Source organism: Lagenorhynchus albirostris, chromosome 7 (genome assembly GCF_949774975.1).
Source record: "Lagenorhynchus albirostris chromosome 7, mLagAlb1.1, whole genome shotgun sequence".
Lineage (NCBI taxonomy): Eukaryota > Metazoa > Chordata > Mammalia > Artiodactyla > Delphinidae > Lagenorhynchus > Lagenorhynchus albirostris.
Genome location: NC_083101.1, coordinates 90,014,957 through 90,034,132, shown reverse-complemented (window position 1 = coordinate 90,034,132; position 19,176 = coordinate 90,014,957). Strand labels below are relative to the sequence as shown.

The 19,176-nt window shown below is 43.6% G+C and overlaps 1 protein-coding gene across 3 annotated transcripts in view; it reads left to right on the top strand.

Annotated features, from left to right (window-relative positions):
* Window positions 1-19,176, top strand: part of CENPP (centromere protein P) — a 229,613-nt gene that overhangs the window by 208,524 nt on the left and 1,913 nt on the right. For all 3 annotated transcript variants that reach the window (XM_060155480.1, XM_060155478.1, XM_060155479.1), the window contains one exon: window positions 18,048-18,127. In XM_060155480.1, coding sequence (XP_060011463.1) covers window positions 18,048-18,127 — 80 coding nt within the window. The remainder of the gene's footprint in view (window positions 1-18,047; window positions 18,128-19,176) is intronic.

The window sequence follows — 19,176 nt, the reverse complement described above, 5'->3', positions numbered from 1 at the left end:
GGTAGAACTTCCAAATATGGCAGAATGAAGAGGTCACTGAATCTTCTCCATAGGAAAATAAGTGTAAAGCTGGAAAAATTGTGTAAAAAGAACTGTTTCAGGACTGAGGAGACTGACCAAAGGCAAAGAACAAATAATTCAGAGCTTGATTCTGCCTCTCTTTTAATGTCTATGTTCACTCATGATGACCTAGATAGTCTTTCTGCAAAAATATCTCCCTCATCCATCCCATACTCTTTATTGTCACTAATGGAATTGAAATGACCATTTTGTTTGTAAATACATTTTGATTGCAAGTAATAGAAACTTCAAATAAGCCTAAGTACAACATGGGTGTATTGAAAGGACACTGAGAATACCCTCTTATTGAAGGGCATTAAGGATTCCCAAGGGCCTGGGACCAGGAATGAGGTCACCCTCATGGTCCAGGCAGTCCTCACGGACTCTCATCTTGCTTTCTTCTTCTGAGTTAAATCATCTCTACCATTTTCTGTATGTTCACTTCATTCTCCTCTCAGGTCTTGCCTTCTGCAGGACAGCTCCCACTGTGTTGACAGGAATGTGGCCAATGGCCCATCTCAAAGAACCCAAGCCTATTTACCTTCAGTTCAAGCAACTTCCCAGATTGGTGGTATGGCCCTCAATTTCAGATTTTTCCAGAAAACCTGATTTAGCCAGCTTGGGTCATGTGTTCACCCCTAGTCCTATCAACTATGATCTCTAGGGCAAGTGCAGGTCATAAAAGCTTGGCTGGGTGTTGGTGATATAATATAGTACAGAGTTAAACATATTTAACAAAAGTATTTTCACATAGACAATCCCAGGTAAAGCTTTTGTAAGAAAGAGAAAAGTTGTTAAAATTTAATATAACTTTCTTCAATCAGCATGTATTTATCTTTACTTCCTGAAGAGAACATCTTTATACTGTTGGAGTGCTCTATTGTGTAGCCTAAGGCAAGCTTTGTGCCTATTAATCTGTCAGTAAATATTTACTGATTATTTCTTTTTAGTTTGTTTCATTTATAACAATACTTATAAGTGATTATTGAGATTTTCTAAAAAATTTATTTTTGGCTGCGTTGGGTCTTTGTTGCTGCGTGCAGGCTTTCTCTAGTTGCGGCGAGCAGGGGCTACTCTTCATTGAGGTGCATGGGTTCCTCATTGCGGTGGCTTCTCTTGTTGCTGAGCACGGCTCTAGGTGTGCAGGCTTCAGTAGTTGCAGCATGCGGGCTCAGTAGTTGCGGCATGCGGGCCCTAGAGCGCAGGCTCAGTAGTTGTGTTGCACGGGCTTAGTTGCTCTGCGGCATGTGGCATCGTCCCGGAGCGGGGCACAAACCCACGTCCCCTGCATCGTCAGGCGGACTCTCAACCACTGCGCAACCAGGGAAGCCCCACCCCCTTCCTTTGAGGAACTTTTCCCTCATAGGCTGACACACCCTTGAAAATTATTCACAGTGGAATACTACACAGTCATCAAAAAGAACACAGCAGCTCTATCTTCACAGGAAAAGCTCTTCAATACACATTGTTGAGTGAAGAAAAGAAATGCAGGGCTTCCCTGGTGGTGCAGAGGTTGAGAGTCTGCCTGCCGATGCAGGGGACACGGGTTCATGCCCTGGTCCAGGAAGATCCCACATGCCGCGGAGTGGCTGGGCCCGTGAGCCATGGTCGCTGAGCCTGCATGTCCGGAGCCTGTGCTCCACAACAGGAGAGGCCACAACAGTGAGAGGCCCGCATACCACAAAAAAAAAAAAAAAAAGAAAAAAGAAATGCGAAAACAATATGGTGTAGTATGATTGTATTTATTAAATTTTCTCTATTGAGGCATTTTTAATTGAGGTGTAACTTTCCTATTTGCTGTGGGTCCATAGAGATCTGTAATATGAGAAGAGATCTGCAAGATACTCATCTGGGGAGAGAGGGATGGAGACTAGAATTGGGCTTACATCAAAGAAGAGTTTAACTTAGCTTTAACCATTTAATTATTAAAGTGAGAATGCATTTGTTAATTACTTGTATAATTAAAGAGAAATGAAAATGTGATATTTCTCACCAAGAAGAAAGCAAGAGGAGACTTAAAGAAATACGGCAGGGACTTCCCTGGTGGTCTAGTGGTTAAGACTCCACACTCCCACTGCAGGGGCCACAGGTTTGATCCCTGGTCGGGGAACTAAGATCACTCATGCCTCATGGCACGGCCAAAGAAAAAACAAAAAAAAGAAATACGGCAGGCCGAGATGGCCATATGTACCCTCCCCTGCCATTTTAATCTTACAGAAATTCTGGATTAAGTACAACATGTTTTAAGTACATAGTCAAGCTCAAAAGAAAGAAGTAAAAATGTCCTGAGAGCCAGAAATAAGGAGAAAAATCAAAGCGAGAGCAGGAGCTGGTTTTGGCCAGCCCACAGCATCTCAGAGCAGATCTGGGCCCTGGGTCAGAGATGGAGGACAACCTGGGCTGCATCAGATGCTGGGGTGGATCCTCCTCCCAGAGCTTGGGGCCTCAAAGACTTCCGTCAGTTGAAAGAGGAAGAGGAAAGAGTGCCAGCCACCCCAAAGAAGCTGCAGGGAACTTGGCAGGTGGAGAAACTCACCTCTTCAGATCCCTGGCATAGATATATACAAGGTCTCAGTTTACCTTGCCTACGTGTGGGCTAGGTAGAAGCCCAAATCTGGAAAGGAATATAAATTGTAGATACAGGGACTCCCCCAGGCTCTGAGAGAAGCCACCCTGAAACTTCCCTGGAGGGAAATTCTCACACATACATAACTGTCACAGACAAAAATGACCCCAGATGAAGCAAGTGCACATTAAAAAACTATACATTAATTGGGACTTCCCTGGTGGTCCAGTGGTTAAGAATCCACCTTCCAATGCAGGGGATGCAGGTTCGATACCTGGTCGGGGAACTAAAATCCCACATGCCGCGGGGCAACTAAGCCCGTGCACCACAACTACTGAGCCCATGCGCTCTGGAGCCCGCGCACCACAATTAAAGAGCCCACACGCCGCAACTACAGAGCCTGCGTGCTGTGACTAGAGAGAAGCCCACGTGCCACATCAAAGAGCCTGGGTTCCGCAACAAAAGATCCTGCATGCCGCAGCTAAGACACAACGCAGCTCAAAAATAAATAAATAAATAAAATATTTTTAAATTATACATTAATTGTATAAAACAAACTTCTGTTAAGTGAGAATTATAGAACAATCTGGACAAAAACTACAAAGTACAAGGTTTAAGATATCAAAGTAATAACTAAACAAATAGATCTAATTTAAAATATAGGACAGTTTTTTACAAAAGCCTATTGGAAAAAGAAACAAATTGACTCTAAATTTTTAAAACGTGATTAGAATTTAAAAAATTTAGAAACCAGTGGATAAGTCAAACAACACGTTAAATATTACTAAAGAGAACATTAGAGGATTTATTTGAAGAAACCACCCAAAGAACAGAAAGATAATTAGATGGAAAACAAATGAGTTCAGTTAAAAAGCATGGAATTAGGTGGTTCAGTGTAATCTAATAAGAGTTCCAGACAGAGAGAATGAAATAGATGCTATATTTAAAGAGAAGAATGTTATTACCTTGTCAGATATCCTCAGTTGTTTGTCCCAGTGCAGAAAGATTTGAATGACAGGATTCTGTGTGAAAAGAGGGACTGCGTTTAAAGGAACAATTATAACTTTACTTTGTACGTGAATATATCATCTCAGAATTTATAAAGGACATTTTAAAAAGAGGAAAAAGGGAACTGTCAAACTGTTTTACAAAGTGGCTGTGCCATTTTACATCTCACCAACAATGCCTGAGGTTTCCACTTTCCCCATTCTCACCAACACTTGCCACTGTCTGTCTTTTTTATAATAGGTACTCTAGTGGATCTGAAGTGGTTTTGTATGGTTTTAAGGTATATTTCAAACTAAGCATCCTGCAGATCTGTTTTTCACACTGAACTATTTTACTTCAAGCTATTTATGATAGTTCAAATTGTTGTTGAATGCCTTTCTAAACTACCTTATCTTACAAAGTCTAGTTGTAATTTAAATTGAAAATAACCATATGTTCACATTTCCTGATTCTATTAGTCTTTATCCAATCTTTGATTACAGTGTTTTTAACATGTTTAAAATAGTGTATTTTTCTGATAAACACGAACTGCACAGTATCACCATCACTGCCCACCCCACCCCCCAAAAGAAAAGGCTGATTATATTTTTTGCCTCAAGAACTTGAAGATTGGTTACTTCGGAAAAGCATGCTTGAGGTAATCACCTTCCTCTTGTAATTAATTAAATGATTTCAGACATTCATAACCATGTTTGCATAAGTCAGGGTCTTCAGGCCAGTCATTTAGGAACATCCTACCAGAACACCATCACTTTCACATACAAAGGTGTGGGCAGAAAAGCCCATATATTTGCAAGTGCTCTTGGAAGAAACAAGAGGGCCCTGCTTAAGCAAGTTCACTAATAGCGTGTCAGTGGAGGCATGCTTCAGCAAAGGGCTTTCAAATTCTCTAGTTCTGTTAGTATAACAAATTGTTAACCACTTGTTTTAAGATTTTTTTCAAGCTCAAACTTTGGTTTCGTCTCGTATGTTTTCTTCTTTATAAGAGGCAGTAAACTACATCTGGTTAGTATTCAGTGCTTATGGCACTTGTAAATAAAGAACCCTCTTCCTGTTACAAATGTGTAAATGCTCTGCTTACAGCTTTTGATATTTAAAACAGCATGGAATATGTGTTTGTCTGAGGCTAAAGTATGACCTTTAGGAAATTAGAATCTGTCCTTTGGCTATTTTATCTTTAAAAAAAAAAAGCTTGACTTTGTTGGCCCACATCCTCTGTTTCCATTTTCTCTTATTGCTGGGCGCATAATCCACATTGGACAGTTGTGCAAGCCTCTGGGGTCCTGGGGCCCGAGTTCCCCTCCAGTCCATCAACACGATGTCTCTCTATTCCCAAATAAAGCCAAAGTTTGTGCAGGCCTTTTCCATTTCTTTGGTCAGCCTCAGCCTCTGGAAATTAGTATGTTTCTTCAAATATTATTTAAATGTACAAGTTAGCTGAACTTTAATAGAAGGAGATTAGGAAAGATAAGTAGAAAGCTTATAAACGTTCAAACAAATATCTTTACAAGTAAAATTTTCATGTAACAAAAATTTCTAAGCTGCAGCTTTTGGCCCTTCTTTATTTCAAATGTGATTCAACTAATTCCAGTTGAACAAAATCATGTGACCATATTTTCAGAACAGAGAAGTGTTAAACAATTGCACTTCTGTGTAAATGACCCAAGAGGGAGTCAACAGTAAGATCTCCATATTTTCAGACAACTTTAAGCATTTCCACACATTGAAATACCCAGAGGGTGGGAATGCATTGAAAACATTATCCAGAGCACACATACGAGTAATAAAAGTTTACTGTGCATAAGATAAGACCTTCAAGAAAAAAAAAAATCCAGAAAATACTTATCAAAAGACCTGCCCTTGGGGACTTCCCCGGTGGTCCAGTGGTTAAGACTCCGAGCTTCCACTGCAGGGGGCGCGGGCTCAATCCCTGGTCAGGGAACTAAGGTCCCACATGCTGCGCAGCAACCAAAAAAAAACAAAAAGATGTGCCCTTGGCTATTAATTGTGACCCAAGAAAAGGCATACTGACTGCTTCCCAAAACAATATTTCAGATACTTCTACATCAAGAAAGGGGGGCTTCCCTGGTGGCGCAGTGGTTGAGAGTCCGCCTGCCGATGCAGGGGATATGGGTTCATGCCCCGGTCTGGGAAGATCCCACATGCCGCGGAGCGGCTGGGCCCGTGAGCCATGGCCGCTGAGCCTGCGCGTCCGGAGCCTGTGCTCCGCAACAGGAGAGGCCACAGCAGTGAGAGGTCTGCGTACCGCCAAAAAAAAAAAAAAGAAAGGCTTGCAGATTGCTAGTCTTAACTTAGGAAGATCAGGTAAAAGAAAATAGATTTTATGTTCTTTGTCCCAAATCCTGGAACATCTGTACACAATATTTCATGCATTTATGGTCACTGCTCTTCAGGACAGACATGACAGTTGGAAAAGATGCAAAAGAGACAGCAAAGTAATCTTGATGGCAACAGAGCTTCCAGATGAAGAAAAGAACAAAGCATTCTCCATGCTGGATGGCAGTGGCAGAGGGGAGGCATTCGTGTATTTACTTGTTTAATGTCTGTCTTCTCCACTAGATCGTATGCTTCATGGGCTCAGAGATGCTGTCTTTTGTATTTTAACTTTTTGTTGAAATATATAGACACAGAAAAGGGCACACATCATAAATATACAGTTGGATAATTTCTTTCAAAATCATAGAACCACTGGCCAGAAGAGGAAGCAGAGCAAAGAGCAGCCCCCAGAGCCCCTGTGCTCCCTTCTGTCATTTCTTCCACACCGCCAGGGCCAGGGCCCACCTACCTGCCACAGGACTCCACAGGATGGGGTTGGCACCTGTCACTGCATACGGTGTCCATATGAGGTCCGTCCATGTGGAGTATAACTGGTGATCATTCCCCTTGTTGCCATGTAGCCTTCCGTCCTGTGGGTAAGCCACAAAGCATTCACCCAGTATTCTGTTCCTGGGCCCTTCCAGGTCCTGGCAATTGTAAATAGTGCTGCTGTGTGCATGTCTTTTGGTGACACATGTACATGTTTATGTTGGGTAGAGTTGCTGAATCTTAGGGTAGATGTATGTTCAGCTTTGAGGTGTTGCCAAACAGTTTTTCAAAGTAACTGTGCCCATTTATACTCTCACCAGCAGGGTGTGAGGGTTCCAGTTGCTCAATTCAGTTTCAACACTGCTTTTGTCAGTTGTTTGTAGCCATTCAGGTGTGTGGTTTTTATTTGTACTTTCCTGATGCTCAGTGTTATTTTGTTCAGGACATACCCAGCATTTAACAAAGTGCCCGTGGTTTTTATTAGAGCTCTTTCAATGCAAGTGACAGAGGATGGGACAGAATCTTAACTCACATTGGCTTAGCAAAAAAGGAAATTTAGGGACTTCCCTGGTGGTGCAGTGGTTAAGAATCCGCCTGCCAATGCAGGGGACACAGGTTGGAGCCCTAGCCCGGGAAGATCCCACATGCTGCGGAGCAACTAAGCCTGTGCACCACAACTACTGTGCTTTAGAGCCCGTGAGCCACAACTACTGGGCTGGCGTGCCACAGCTACTGAAGCCCACGTGCCTAGAGCCCGTGCTCTGCAACAAGAGAAGACACCACAACGAGAAGCCCACGCACCACAACAAAGAGTAGCCCCTACTCGCCGCAACTAGAGAAAGCCCGCATGCAGCAGCAAAGACCCAACACAGCCAAAAATAAATAAATATTTTTTTAAAAAGGGAAAGTTAGTCACTCCAGTAGTAGTAGAGGGCTGGAGTAGTTCAGACAATCAAAGAAAGGTTGCCTGCGTTTGGGGATCACACCAAGATAAGAGGATTTTCCCTGCCATTGTGAGGCCCTCATCTCTGCACGGTTCTCTGCTGGTTCTCTGGACAACACACGGGCCTCATACAACCTGGAAGAGGCTGTCTGCTGAGCAACCCCTGTAGGAAAAGATTTTGTCCTCCCAGCATCTACCTGTCAGTTGGCCCAGGACACATCATATGCTGTTTGTGAGGAGCTGACAGTCTGTGATGACCTGAGCCAATCCTGTGAACAGGGACAGGTCTGTTACCAGAGGAGGGGTAATAAGAAAGCTTGCCAGGCAAAGAAAAACGGGTCTACAGTCCACAATAGCTCCACACAGTAGACACTCTGCAAATCATTCTGAGTGAATGAATTAGTCAATCCAAGTTCATCATGTGTGTAGGCCTCATGATGTATGAGAGGATGAACTTGAAATACTTTTACTTAAGAGGCCCTCTAGGGACTTCCCTGGTGGTCCAGGGGGCCCGGGTTTGACCCCTGGTCAGGAAACTAGATCCCATGTGCATGCCACAACTAAGAGTTCGCATGCCACAACTAAGACCGGAGCAGCCTAAATAAATAAACAAACATTTAAAAAACTAATAAATAAAGAGCTCCTCTAGGAGAATAAAGCAGTTTCAGGACAAGGTAGCAAAAAAAATCCTTCTGCCCTCAATCAATTTAAGAGATATTCCATGCTGAAAATTTGAACTGTTACAGAATGCGTTTTGCCAGTTCATGGATGGTCTGTAGAGAAATGCATACATGAAAGCATTTTCCATGTTTGCTACTCTCCTGTTACCTGTTTTGAGTCTCAAGTCAAGCCCAGGATCAGCTGGCCCCTTCCTACTGCCCAGTCCTGAAGGGGATGCTTATATCATTTGTGGCCAGATGACAAGACGTGTGTTATTCTAAGACCCCAAAAACAACTATGCGTTTTCTCTTGAGTCTTTAAGGGAAAAATGGGAGCCCCTTATTAAAAACAATAATAATAATAAGCAAAATACTTACACCCATGGCAGGACATAAGGAGGTGTATAGAGTAAGAATCTAGGTGAATTTTCCTCTCTCTCTCACAAATGTCATGTGGGATCCTGGGTGGGAATCCTGAAAGAGAAAAAGGACATTAAGTAAAAACTAAGCTGGCTGAATAAAGTGTAGACTTTAGTTATAAAAGTGATGTCCCAAGATTGGTTCATTAATTGTAACAAATATACCACACCAATATTAGATGTTAATGATATAGGAACTCTGTACTATCTTCCCAATTTTTCTGTCAGTCTAAAACTCTTTTTTTAAAGTTTGTTTTTAAAATAAAAATTCAGTAGAGGGTCTTGAAAGGAGCCCATGTATGAGGAGGGGGGTGTTGGTCCCTGAAGCCTATAAGCCTTATTGGTTTTAGGGTGAATTCACTCTGACCTCCCTCACTCTGATCAGCACTGAGCTGATACCAGAGGCTGAGGCTGACCAAAGAAATGGAAAAGACCTGCACAAACTTTAGCTTTATTTGGGAATAGAGAGACATCGTGTTGATGGACTGGAGGGGAACTCGGGCCCCAGGACCCCAGAGGCTTGCACAACTGTCCAAGGTGGATTATGCGCCCAGCAATAAGAGAAAATGGAAACAGAGGATGTGGGCCAACAAAGTCAAGCTTTTTTTTTTAAAGATAAAATAGCCAAAGGACAGATTCTAATTTCCTAGAATTTTCTAAATTTTCTAAATTTCCTAATTTAGTGGGTCACCTGAAATTTGCTTGGAGAAAGGCATTGGGGTCAGGAGGCCAGCTCAGCTTGGCTTCTTTACTTTGAGCTTGGGGTCATTGGAGCAGCCTTGCAAGTCTCTGAGCCTTTTTTTTTTCTTATTTTTAAAATGGACATAATTTTATATTCCTGCCTCATAAAGTCATCCTGTGATTAAATATGTAAAGACCTGGCAAAGTTAGAAGTATTGTGCAAATAGAATAAATTATTAGCGTCCTTTGGACTATTTTACCAAGGTTTGTTTTCCCTCTCACATTTTAATTCTCATGCCTAATATTCATTTTATTTTATTTTTCTTTAAACCAGCAGGATTTGATGTAATACAAAATTTCAACCATTTATTTATTTATTTATGGCTGTGTTGGGTCTTCGTTGCTGTGCGTGGGCTTTCTCTAGTTGTGGCGAGCGGGGGCTACTCTTCGTTGCGGTGCACGGGCTTCTCATTGTGGTGGCTTCTCTTGTTGCGGAGCACGGGCTCTAGGCGAGTGGGCTTCAGTAGTTTTGGCACGCCAGCTCAGTAGTTGTGGCTCACGGGCTCTAGAGCGCAGGCTGAGTAGATGTGGCGCACAGGCTTAGTTGCTCCGTGGCATGTAGGATCTTCCCAGACCAGGGCTCAAACCCGTGTCCCCTGCATTGGCAGGCGGATTCTTAACAACTGAGCCACCAGGGAAGCCCCCAAAATTTCAACCATTTAAAATTTTATTTACATAAATTATTTGTGCCCTATTTTATTTTGTCCTGGTTGGGGGGGGTTCCTCTGTTTCTACGGACATGAGTTGACAATGGTTCATATATTTTCTTCCCATTTTTAAAAACTGAAGGCATTTTAACATAGGACTCTAGAATACAAGTTTGGACATATATCATTAGCTCTATATATAAAATGTAATTTAAATATTATTTAAACCTTAAATTCTATACCCAAACTATTCATCAAGTATGAGGGAAAATTGAAAATATAAACATGAAAGGCCTCAAAAATGGACAATTGAAACACACTGCCTTTGTTGGGCACCCTGCTAAAACCCTTCTGAAATGACAGTAGAGAGTTTTAAAAGACATACTGCACAAGGATGAAGAATAGGCCAGAGGAAGGCAGCAGTAACATACAGGAAGCAGATAACAGTGTGTTGTTTGATGAGGACCAGAGAAAGCTGCGACCTAACCCTTGAAGGAAGTTGATTTGTTCTGTGGAAGCTCTGATAGAGGGACTATGGATAGGAGAAGAATTAGTAGAAAGTCTATATGAGAGTCAGTCCGTCCTCACCCTGACAGAAGGCCTATGTGAAAAAGCTAGGAACCTCCAGAAAGGGCCTGGACTCTGCAACCTGACTCCTCTGGAGAGAAAACTGTGGACTTCTAATAAAAATAAGCACAGGGGTGTTTGCTGGTGGCCTAGTGGTTAGGATTCCGGGCTTTTACTGCTGTGGCCGGGGTTCAGTCCCTAGCTGGGGAACTGAGATCCACAAGCCACATGGTGTGGGCCACCCCCTCCCACCCCTCAAAAAAAATAGACACAACAAGTTGCTTTCACTAGATCAGGAGCCCTTTACTGTTGGGGACTTAAGTCTTATACCACATGGAATATATGAACAAACCTGTAGGGGCTATTATGTTTCCCAACAAAAATGTTTCTGTTGCTACCATCAAAATCAGTTGCCAGCATGAATTCTGTTACAAGTTGATTGTAATCACACTTGACCTGTGTATTACAACTATATTTGAATTTAGAAATGTTAAATGGTAGAATTTTTATGAGCTCAGGTTTTGGAAACCTATTTCCTTAGGTTTGAATCAGTTTACTAGTTGTGCAATCTTGAGCAAGTATCTTAATTTTTTCAAGCTTCAGTTCCATTTATTTATTTATTTGTTTAAATTTATTTATTTACTTTTTTTTTTTGGCTCCGTTGGGTCTTCGTTGCTGCGCGCAGGCTTTCTCTAGTTGCAGTGAGTGGGGGCTACTCTCCGTTGCGGTGCGCGGGCTTCTCATTGCATAGTGGCTTCTCTTGTTGGGGAGCACGGGCTTTAGGCATGCAGACCTCAGTAGTTGTGGCTCGCGGGCTCTAGAGCGCAGGCTCAGTAGTTGTTTCGCACGGGCTTAGTTGCTCCGCGGCATGTGGGATCTTCCCTGACCAGGGCTTGAACCCGTGTCCCCTGCATTGGCAAGCGGATTCTTAACCACTGTGCCACCAGGGAAGTCCCCTCAGTTTCATTTAAATGGGCATTATACCAATGGTTTCATATGACTGCTGTGAACATTTGATGAGCTAATGCACGTCAAGTGCATAGGGCCTGCAAATGTTAAGAGATCGATAAATTGTGTGTGGCAGTATGGGTGTGTAATTTGTCTTTTGAAAAAGAAACTAAACACCTTAAAAACTCAAAAAGTCTGTGATTCAATGAAAAAATTTTAATTAGACCATAGTTACTTTAAATTATAATCAGTTTCAATGCTTTGGACATTACTTTGAGATTTATGAAATAATGAGAGAGTTTCAACCTTAGTAATGATAAAATTGCCAGTGAATATCTGGAATATTACTTTCATCATCTGCTTGCATTTCATTATTTTGCTTGCATAATTACATATTAAAAACTTTATGAAGAGAAAGTTGTGAAATTACCTCTAAAGAGTTTCTAGCATTGATTATGTTTATATGTGTGTGTGTGTTCAGCTTCTTAATTATCACTTCTGACTATTTTAAAAGAAACCAACTTGGCTTGCCTTTTTAATTATCAGTCTAGGAGGGAACAGACTACATTTAAAAGCATACAATTGCTACCCAATTAGCTTAGAATGAAATAAACAATCTTAAAAACAGAACTACTGTTTGGACATGTATCCCCACCTGAAGTGATGTTTACTGTCTAGTAATCTTAATGGGGTTGATCTTTTAAGGGTACACTTGCCTTCAGATTGATTGCATGGTGTATGTTTCTTGGCTGTATATATGACTGATTTTGCTTGTCTAACCTTCCCCTTTCCATTCTAAACAGGGAAGTTGTAGAAGGATTATACGTGTAAACTTTATTCCTTCCTGGGAATAGAGTGATTTTAGAGCCACAGAAGAAAGAAGGCTAGAGAATTCTGAGGGGTGGACCGAGGTGTTGGGGTGATCGCCTGCTTGTTAATATGCATGTGCAGAAGGATTCTGAAGGGGCTATGGTGTGTGCGTGTGTCACACCAACCTGTCTTACCAAGCTGTTTCCCCTGAGAGGGCCTGGATGCACTGAAGCCCCGGGAGCAATAAGCCCAGGTCTTAGCTCCTTGGAGAAACACTGATACCTGTTGAATAAATTAGGGTCAATACTGACAAAATAAATAAATAAGGGAGAAGTAAAAGCTCGTTCTTCTGGTGGAAATCTTCTCGTCAATGTGGAAGGAATGATGGAGACAGACTGTCACCCTTTGGCAACCCTCATGTGGTTGACTCAGCTGTGAGGCAGCAGCAGGCCCAGGCTGGTGAGTGGACATCTGACTGAGGAGCCAGACAGTGGCCTGGTCTCACGATGTCCCCTTGGAAAATACCAGTTACAGAGGGAAAAGGGTGACTTTTGGGTCACCCCAAAAGCACAGCAGCATTTCTGTGGCACTCCTGATGTAGCATCATGAGGCGACGTCAGACCTGGGCTGAGGCCCATCTGCAGCCCAAGACGTCTCACTCTCCAAACCCCCAAGACTTGAAGCAGGGACCGACTGGAGACTGGGGGGTGGGGGCAGGGGCTGTGATGGGCACAGAGGGGAGCTGGGGACATCTGAAATTTTCTGGTTGGAATGTTATGTTTTGGTAAAGCAGGAAGATGGCCCCATTTGGGGAAATGCCCACTGAGTGTCCAGGGGTGATGGGTATCTTATCTACTGCTCGCTCTAGAAACGGACGACTGACTGTGGGTGTAATGGTTGTGAGTGAGCCTGCAGGGAGATAACAGAGGGTCCCACCCGGGCAGAATGGCCTCAGAGGCCCCAAAATGGTACACTTGTTCACTCCATAACATCATATGTGACATCTGTGATTATATAGATGTAAAATGTGTGTAAAGAAACTGCACCTGGACAGGAATAAAGACGCAAACATAGAGAATGGACTTGAGGACACAGGGAGGGGGAAGGGTAAGCTGTGACAAAGTGAGAGAGTGGCATGGACATATATATACTACCAAATGTAAAATAGATAGCTAGTGGGAAGCAGCTGCATAGCACAGGGAGATCAGCTCAGTGCTTTGTGACCACTTAGAGGGGTGGGATGGGGAGGGTGGGAGGGAGACACAAGAGGGAGGGGATATGGGGATATATGTATACATATAGGTGATTCACTTTGTTATAAAGCAGAAACTAACACACCATTGTAAAGGAACTATACTCCAATAAAGATGTAAAAAAAAAAGAAACTGTGACTGGCACAGAGGAACCACTTAACGTTTGTTAGCTTCATCTTTAAAATAAGAGCACATTGTCTTCTAAGTGCAGATGTTGTAGGCATTTCTAAGCCTTCTGATGTTGGGAACAACTGGAACAGTTGTCTCAGGATTTTTGGGTGTGGGGCACAGTGTGGATGCCTATCTTGACTCTGGCCGCACACCCTCCCAGAGCTGCACAGGCCCCCAGCCTAGAGCTGCTACAGGTGATGCCCCAACCCAGGCCTACAGGCAGATGGGCTCTCCCTCCTTTTCCTACACCCAGCAACTTGGAGTCTGTGTACTGTGTCAAGTGACAAAAGCAATACAATTTAGTAACAAGTTTGATGTGTTTTATTCAAATGAAAAAATCCATGAATTGGGGAAGTCCAGGGCCTCACAAGCAGGGGGACACTGTTCCCACGGGAGTTTTATAGCCTTGTTAAAGAGCCCACACAAAAACAAGGCAGGATTGGCTAGGAGATCCCATTTTCTAGGGTGTAGTGAGCTCATTAAAGCTGAATTGGAGGACTGTGATTGGGGTTAGGTGTTGTCCAGATATGCAGGCTGACTTAGCTTTAGATGTGTGCCGTGGGCCAGGCCTCAGGGGTAACTTCCATTTTATGGGTCCTGATTTACAAATTAACTTTATCAGCTGCCTCTGCCACCATCCACCTAAGTCTGTCCCAATGCCATGATGATTTGAGGATTGGCCATCATCCTTTATACCCATTCCCATCTGCACACACCCAATTCCAGCACCTCATATCCCTCACTGGCAGCTCCACTGTTTCCCTGCTTCTCCTGGCAACAAGCGCTCCTTGTGGAACAGCCTGTGTCTGTGTCCTTCCTCATCCTGGATTCTTCTTCATCCACCAGAATCCAGCACAATTCCTCACGGCCCCACCAACACCTTTGTCCCAGCACCACAGAGGGAGCCCCACAGTCAACCACTCCCTCCTCCCTGAGCCTTGCCTGTGCTCCCTGCCCCACACCTGGCCTCCACCTCTGCCATCTTCATGGGCACTTCCACAGACTGACTTGTGTTGGGAGTCCCACATCTTCCTACCCATGCCCACCTCTCCCCAACAGCACAGTAACTAAAGGGAACAGGGATTCTTTATGGGGCGGGGGCAGGGGAGGAGGGGATGAAAATGTTCCGCAGTTAGAAACTGGTGATGGTTGCATAATCTTGTGACTATACCAAAACTCACTGAATTATACACTTTAAAGGAGTGAATTTTGTTAATGTGAATTATACCTCAATTTAGGGAAAAAAATTACTGAATCAGACAGACATAATCTTTGGGAAAATATTAAAGTCAAGATGAATTAGTATATCTATGGACACTCAAGTGTACATTTAAACTAAAGACTCAAGGTTTCCCATTCATTTAAGTGGGGGTGGGGGGTGAAGCGGGATGGTATGACTGATCCGTAACACAAGGCTGGTTTTCTCTGAAGTTCTGTTTAAAATTCTCTTCCCTTTGGACCAGCATCCAGCAGCCATTCCAACAGCAGAGTAGATCTCAGGTAGAAAACTGGGATGAATAACAAATTGGCAACTTTCTCACAGCTACCATTTTTTCTATCATAAACACCAGGAGAGTTCTTGACTGAAAAGTCCAGGCATATGGCAAGCAGCTAAATAAACATCCATTTTGAATCTACCGCTTAGAACAAGCTTCCTATGGAAGGCTGACAGGCCCAGTGTGTGCAAAGGACCCGCACCATGCAGCCTGTTCCCAGCCTTCCCAACAACACTGGGAAGCACAGGCCTCCCATTTGCTCCCTTTATGTACAAGACCTCGACCTTAGTTTCACCAGTGGCAGCATGTGAAGTATCTAAGGTGCTTTCCAGGTCAGGCTGATAACTTTCCAGTCAACTTTTTTTGTGTGAAGCTATTTTTTCATGTTAAATATTCTAAAATATATTGGCCAGATTGCTGCCTTATCAGAGTACATCATCTTAATCCTTTCTTGGTGATTCAGTTGGCTTTTCTCAATGTCAAATATGGTAATATGTAGAACTTTCAATCGCTATTGAAATATGCTGATCTTATGCTATGACCTCAGGCCCACTTTGCATTTAGAGTTGTATCACATTTCACAACTTATCTGTCTTCTCCCTCAAAGCCACCTGTACATGTCTCATGTGGACGAGACCCACCCTTTGTATTTCTAACTATCGTTGACGGTATCTAGACTGTGCTATTTATGTTGCGTCTCTGGGCTACTCTTCAGCCTTTAGTTGCTTTCTTCCTGTCAGCTTTGAATATTTGAGGTCACCAGACAAGTGAATGAAGCTGGATAAACAGGGCAATATTATTAACTTGTATAAAAGGGAACTTTCCACACAAGCCCCTAAAAGGTCTCCAGAAACACATACTAAATGCCTGATCTCTTCCTAACATTAGTGTTTCTACTTCTGGTTTTTTATTTTAAAAACTAAAGAGAGTAAATTTTATTTTTTTTAGAGAAAGTTTCTAATCTAAACCCTCCTTTTTGCTCATGAGGAGAAGGCCTAGAGAGGCTGTGAGGTCTGCTTGGAAGCAGACCAAGCCCTTGAGCCTCAGGCTGGAACTGGCCCAGGCCATGTGCTTCCAGCTCAGCCTGGAAGTTACACTGCCACATTCACATGTTCTCCTTTACATTCCTCATACAGCTGTTATTAATTTAGAAGAGGCTGAGGTTTAAAAATCACCCAGCACTCTTTCCATTTAAAAAACTTAGGTATACATTTTCTCATAAAAACTATTTCACTGAAATTAGAAATCATCTAAGTTTAAACCAGGCCCAACCCAGCCTTTGGTCAGAATGGCTTGGTGTTTGGACGTGTTCTTGCTCCATCAGCATCTTTCTCACACAGGGGTCTGAGAACACTGGCCTCACACGCTGGCAACAAACTCACTGATATGTGGCTGGCCCTTTAAAGGTTATGACACGTCTTTGTCCCCACAAGACCTCATTTGACAGGAGCTGATTTTCTTCAGCCCATCAAGTACCTGCATCCTCAGGAAGGCCCCATCCTCTGAAGCAGGCAAGTTCTGCTCACCCACAGTTCCAGCCCTGCCCCTTCTCTTGCAGGAGGAGGGGTTTCTCTGACTGGCTGCTAGATCAGACATTTCTCAGAGGAAGCCGCACCTCACTTTCCTTCCATGAGGTTTGGGGCAGCCACGGTGGCTGGGTTTGGGTTTGGATTTGGGACATGGCCGGGCTTACATGTGATTTCAGCATCAGTCCAGGTATCCGTTTCTACAGCAGGAGCTGTGAGAAGAGGGAAAGAAAATGTGTCTTTCAAAAGCTGACCCTTTTGGAACTTAGAATCTTACTGTGGAGCCTACTTTTAGTCTCTATCATATCACCCCAACCCCGCAATCTGTTCTCACAAGAACAAACAAAAATAAGTTTTTCCAAGAATTGAGAAGATGGGGCCACTCATTACTCTATTTGTTGTGAACATTCTGTTCAGATTCTTGCAAAGCTTTGTTATTCTAACGATCTACAAGTCAAGTCTAATACTAGAGGTTCCCAGAGCCCCCTACAAATAATAGAAGCAGACATTTCCAGAACTATTACATTACATGGAGGGAAAAGCCAACCCTACTTTAGAGTTGCAAGCCTAGAAACTCGTGAAATTCGACTTCATTTCCATTTTACAGAGGATACTTTTGACTCTAAAATGGTACACGATCTCATCATGAAGCTAACTTTTAGCAGAGCACGCTCCCTGAAACCCTATTATCCAGAATAGCCAGACACCATGCCTGGGGGAGACACACAGGTCACTGGGAGAGTCCAGGTGGCCCCGTGCGGGCTGTGCAGGAGCCAAGTGCCCACAGTTACCAATATGCAGGCTAGGGCCATTCGGCAGCAAGTGTGAGGACAGATGGTGGAAGCATCCACTGTGGTGGGGACCAGCCCACAGGCCTCAGTTTGAAAGGCTTTTAAGGCCAAATGCTAGCACTCTAGAGAAAAACATTTGCTTTACAATGAGAAACCTGGCAGACAGCACCTCACTTCAGTCATCAGGATCACCATCACCTTGGTGGGTCAGCTGGCCGGCATGCCTGACCAGCCTCCTCAAGCTGTATGTGGTCACAAGACACAGACAAAGGAAGCAGGTCGGCCAAACGCTGTGGGGCCCTGGGTAGACAAGCCAGTGAAATCAGAATGGAGTTCTGTAACCTGTTAACACTGGGCACTTGATGGTGTGGAATCCTGGAGGCTGTGTGTCAGTGGAGATCTAGAACAGGCAGTGCTGATGACCACAGAAGGCAGGAGTGGGGACGGCCATGGCCAGGACGCCATGATGCCTGGATGAGAAAATGGCACACCTGAAAATTAAAGACTTTCAGGGAATGCGAGACACACCTGAAAAGGGTTTCTTGCTTCTTTTCAGTCACCTGGAACAGCGTCCCTGCGCCCCACAGATTTCTCTAACCATTTCTTCTCCCCACAGGAAAAGTACCCAGAGGCTGTGCACCTTTCAGAGGGGGCCTCCTCCAGCTGCATGGGCATCAGGAACCCCAGCCGACCAGGGTGAGTGCACAGGCCCCACCAAGTCCCTCCCCAACACCCAGACGGTTGTTTCCTGTTAAAAATGAGGATTACAAATAGAAAACAAATGTAAACCACCTAACTGACATCTTGAGATATGTCTGTGGAGTCATAACAGATAAGCAGCCGATGGCAGGAGAGCACAAGGGGGACCATGTGGGGACTCTAAACACAGACGGGGTCTATAAGGAAAAGGTGCCAGTCTCACTGCTGGGGTCCTTAGGAGGCCAAGGAGGGGAGGCCACGAGGGGTGGAGCTCTATTTTCACCAACTTATTTCAAGAAATGTGGGGAGTCAGCAAGCACTGAGTGAGGGGAGAACTCATCTGGGTCTCCCTCCACCCACCATGGGCACCTTTATGTGCACATGGACAGGATGTGCTTCTGTGACCTGTGCCTAATGATGTTTTGCTTCTTAAAATGGTGTTGTAGCTATGTAAGCTTCTGGAACTTGCCTTATTCAACATTATTTCCAAAATTCACCTCTGATGGTGCATGTAGCTGTAGTTCATTCATTTTCAGTGCTTACACTCCATTAGGTGAATATATGTATTTCTGCATTCTTCAGGTCTTGGGCATTTGGGTTATTCATCATTTTCCACTATTTCTAACATTCCTGTTCATGTCCTCTGGCACACAAGTACACAAGCTTCTCTTAGGCATATACCTAGAAGTGAAATTCCTGGGTCATAGGGCAGATTCAGCTATCACTGCCAAATTCTTTTCAAAGTAGTGTATAATTTATGTTTCCCACCAGTAATTTTTAAGCTCTTATTGCTCTATATCCTGTACTTCACTTGTATGATCACGCTAATATGCAGTGGGTACAAACAGTATCTTACTATGGTCTTAGTTCCCATTTTCCTGTTTGTTCATGATGTTGAACATCTTTTCATGTTTCACTGGCCATATTCTCTCTTCATCTGTGGGTCTTTAATATCAGGAGAGTCTGAGCACGGCCTTGGGGAAGGGCAGGAACTCCCAGGATGGTTGGGAGGACAGCAGCACTCCTGCCTGGGTGGGCATCCTCTC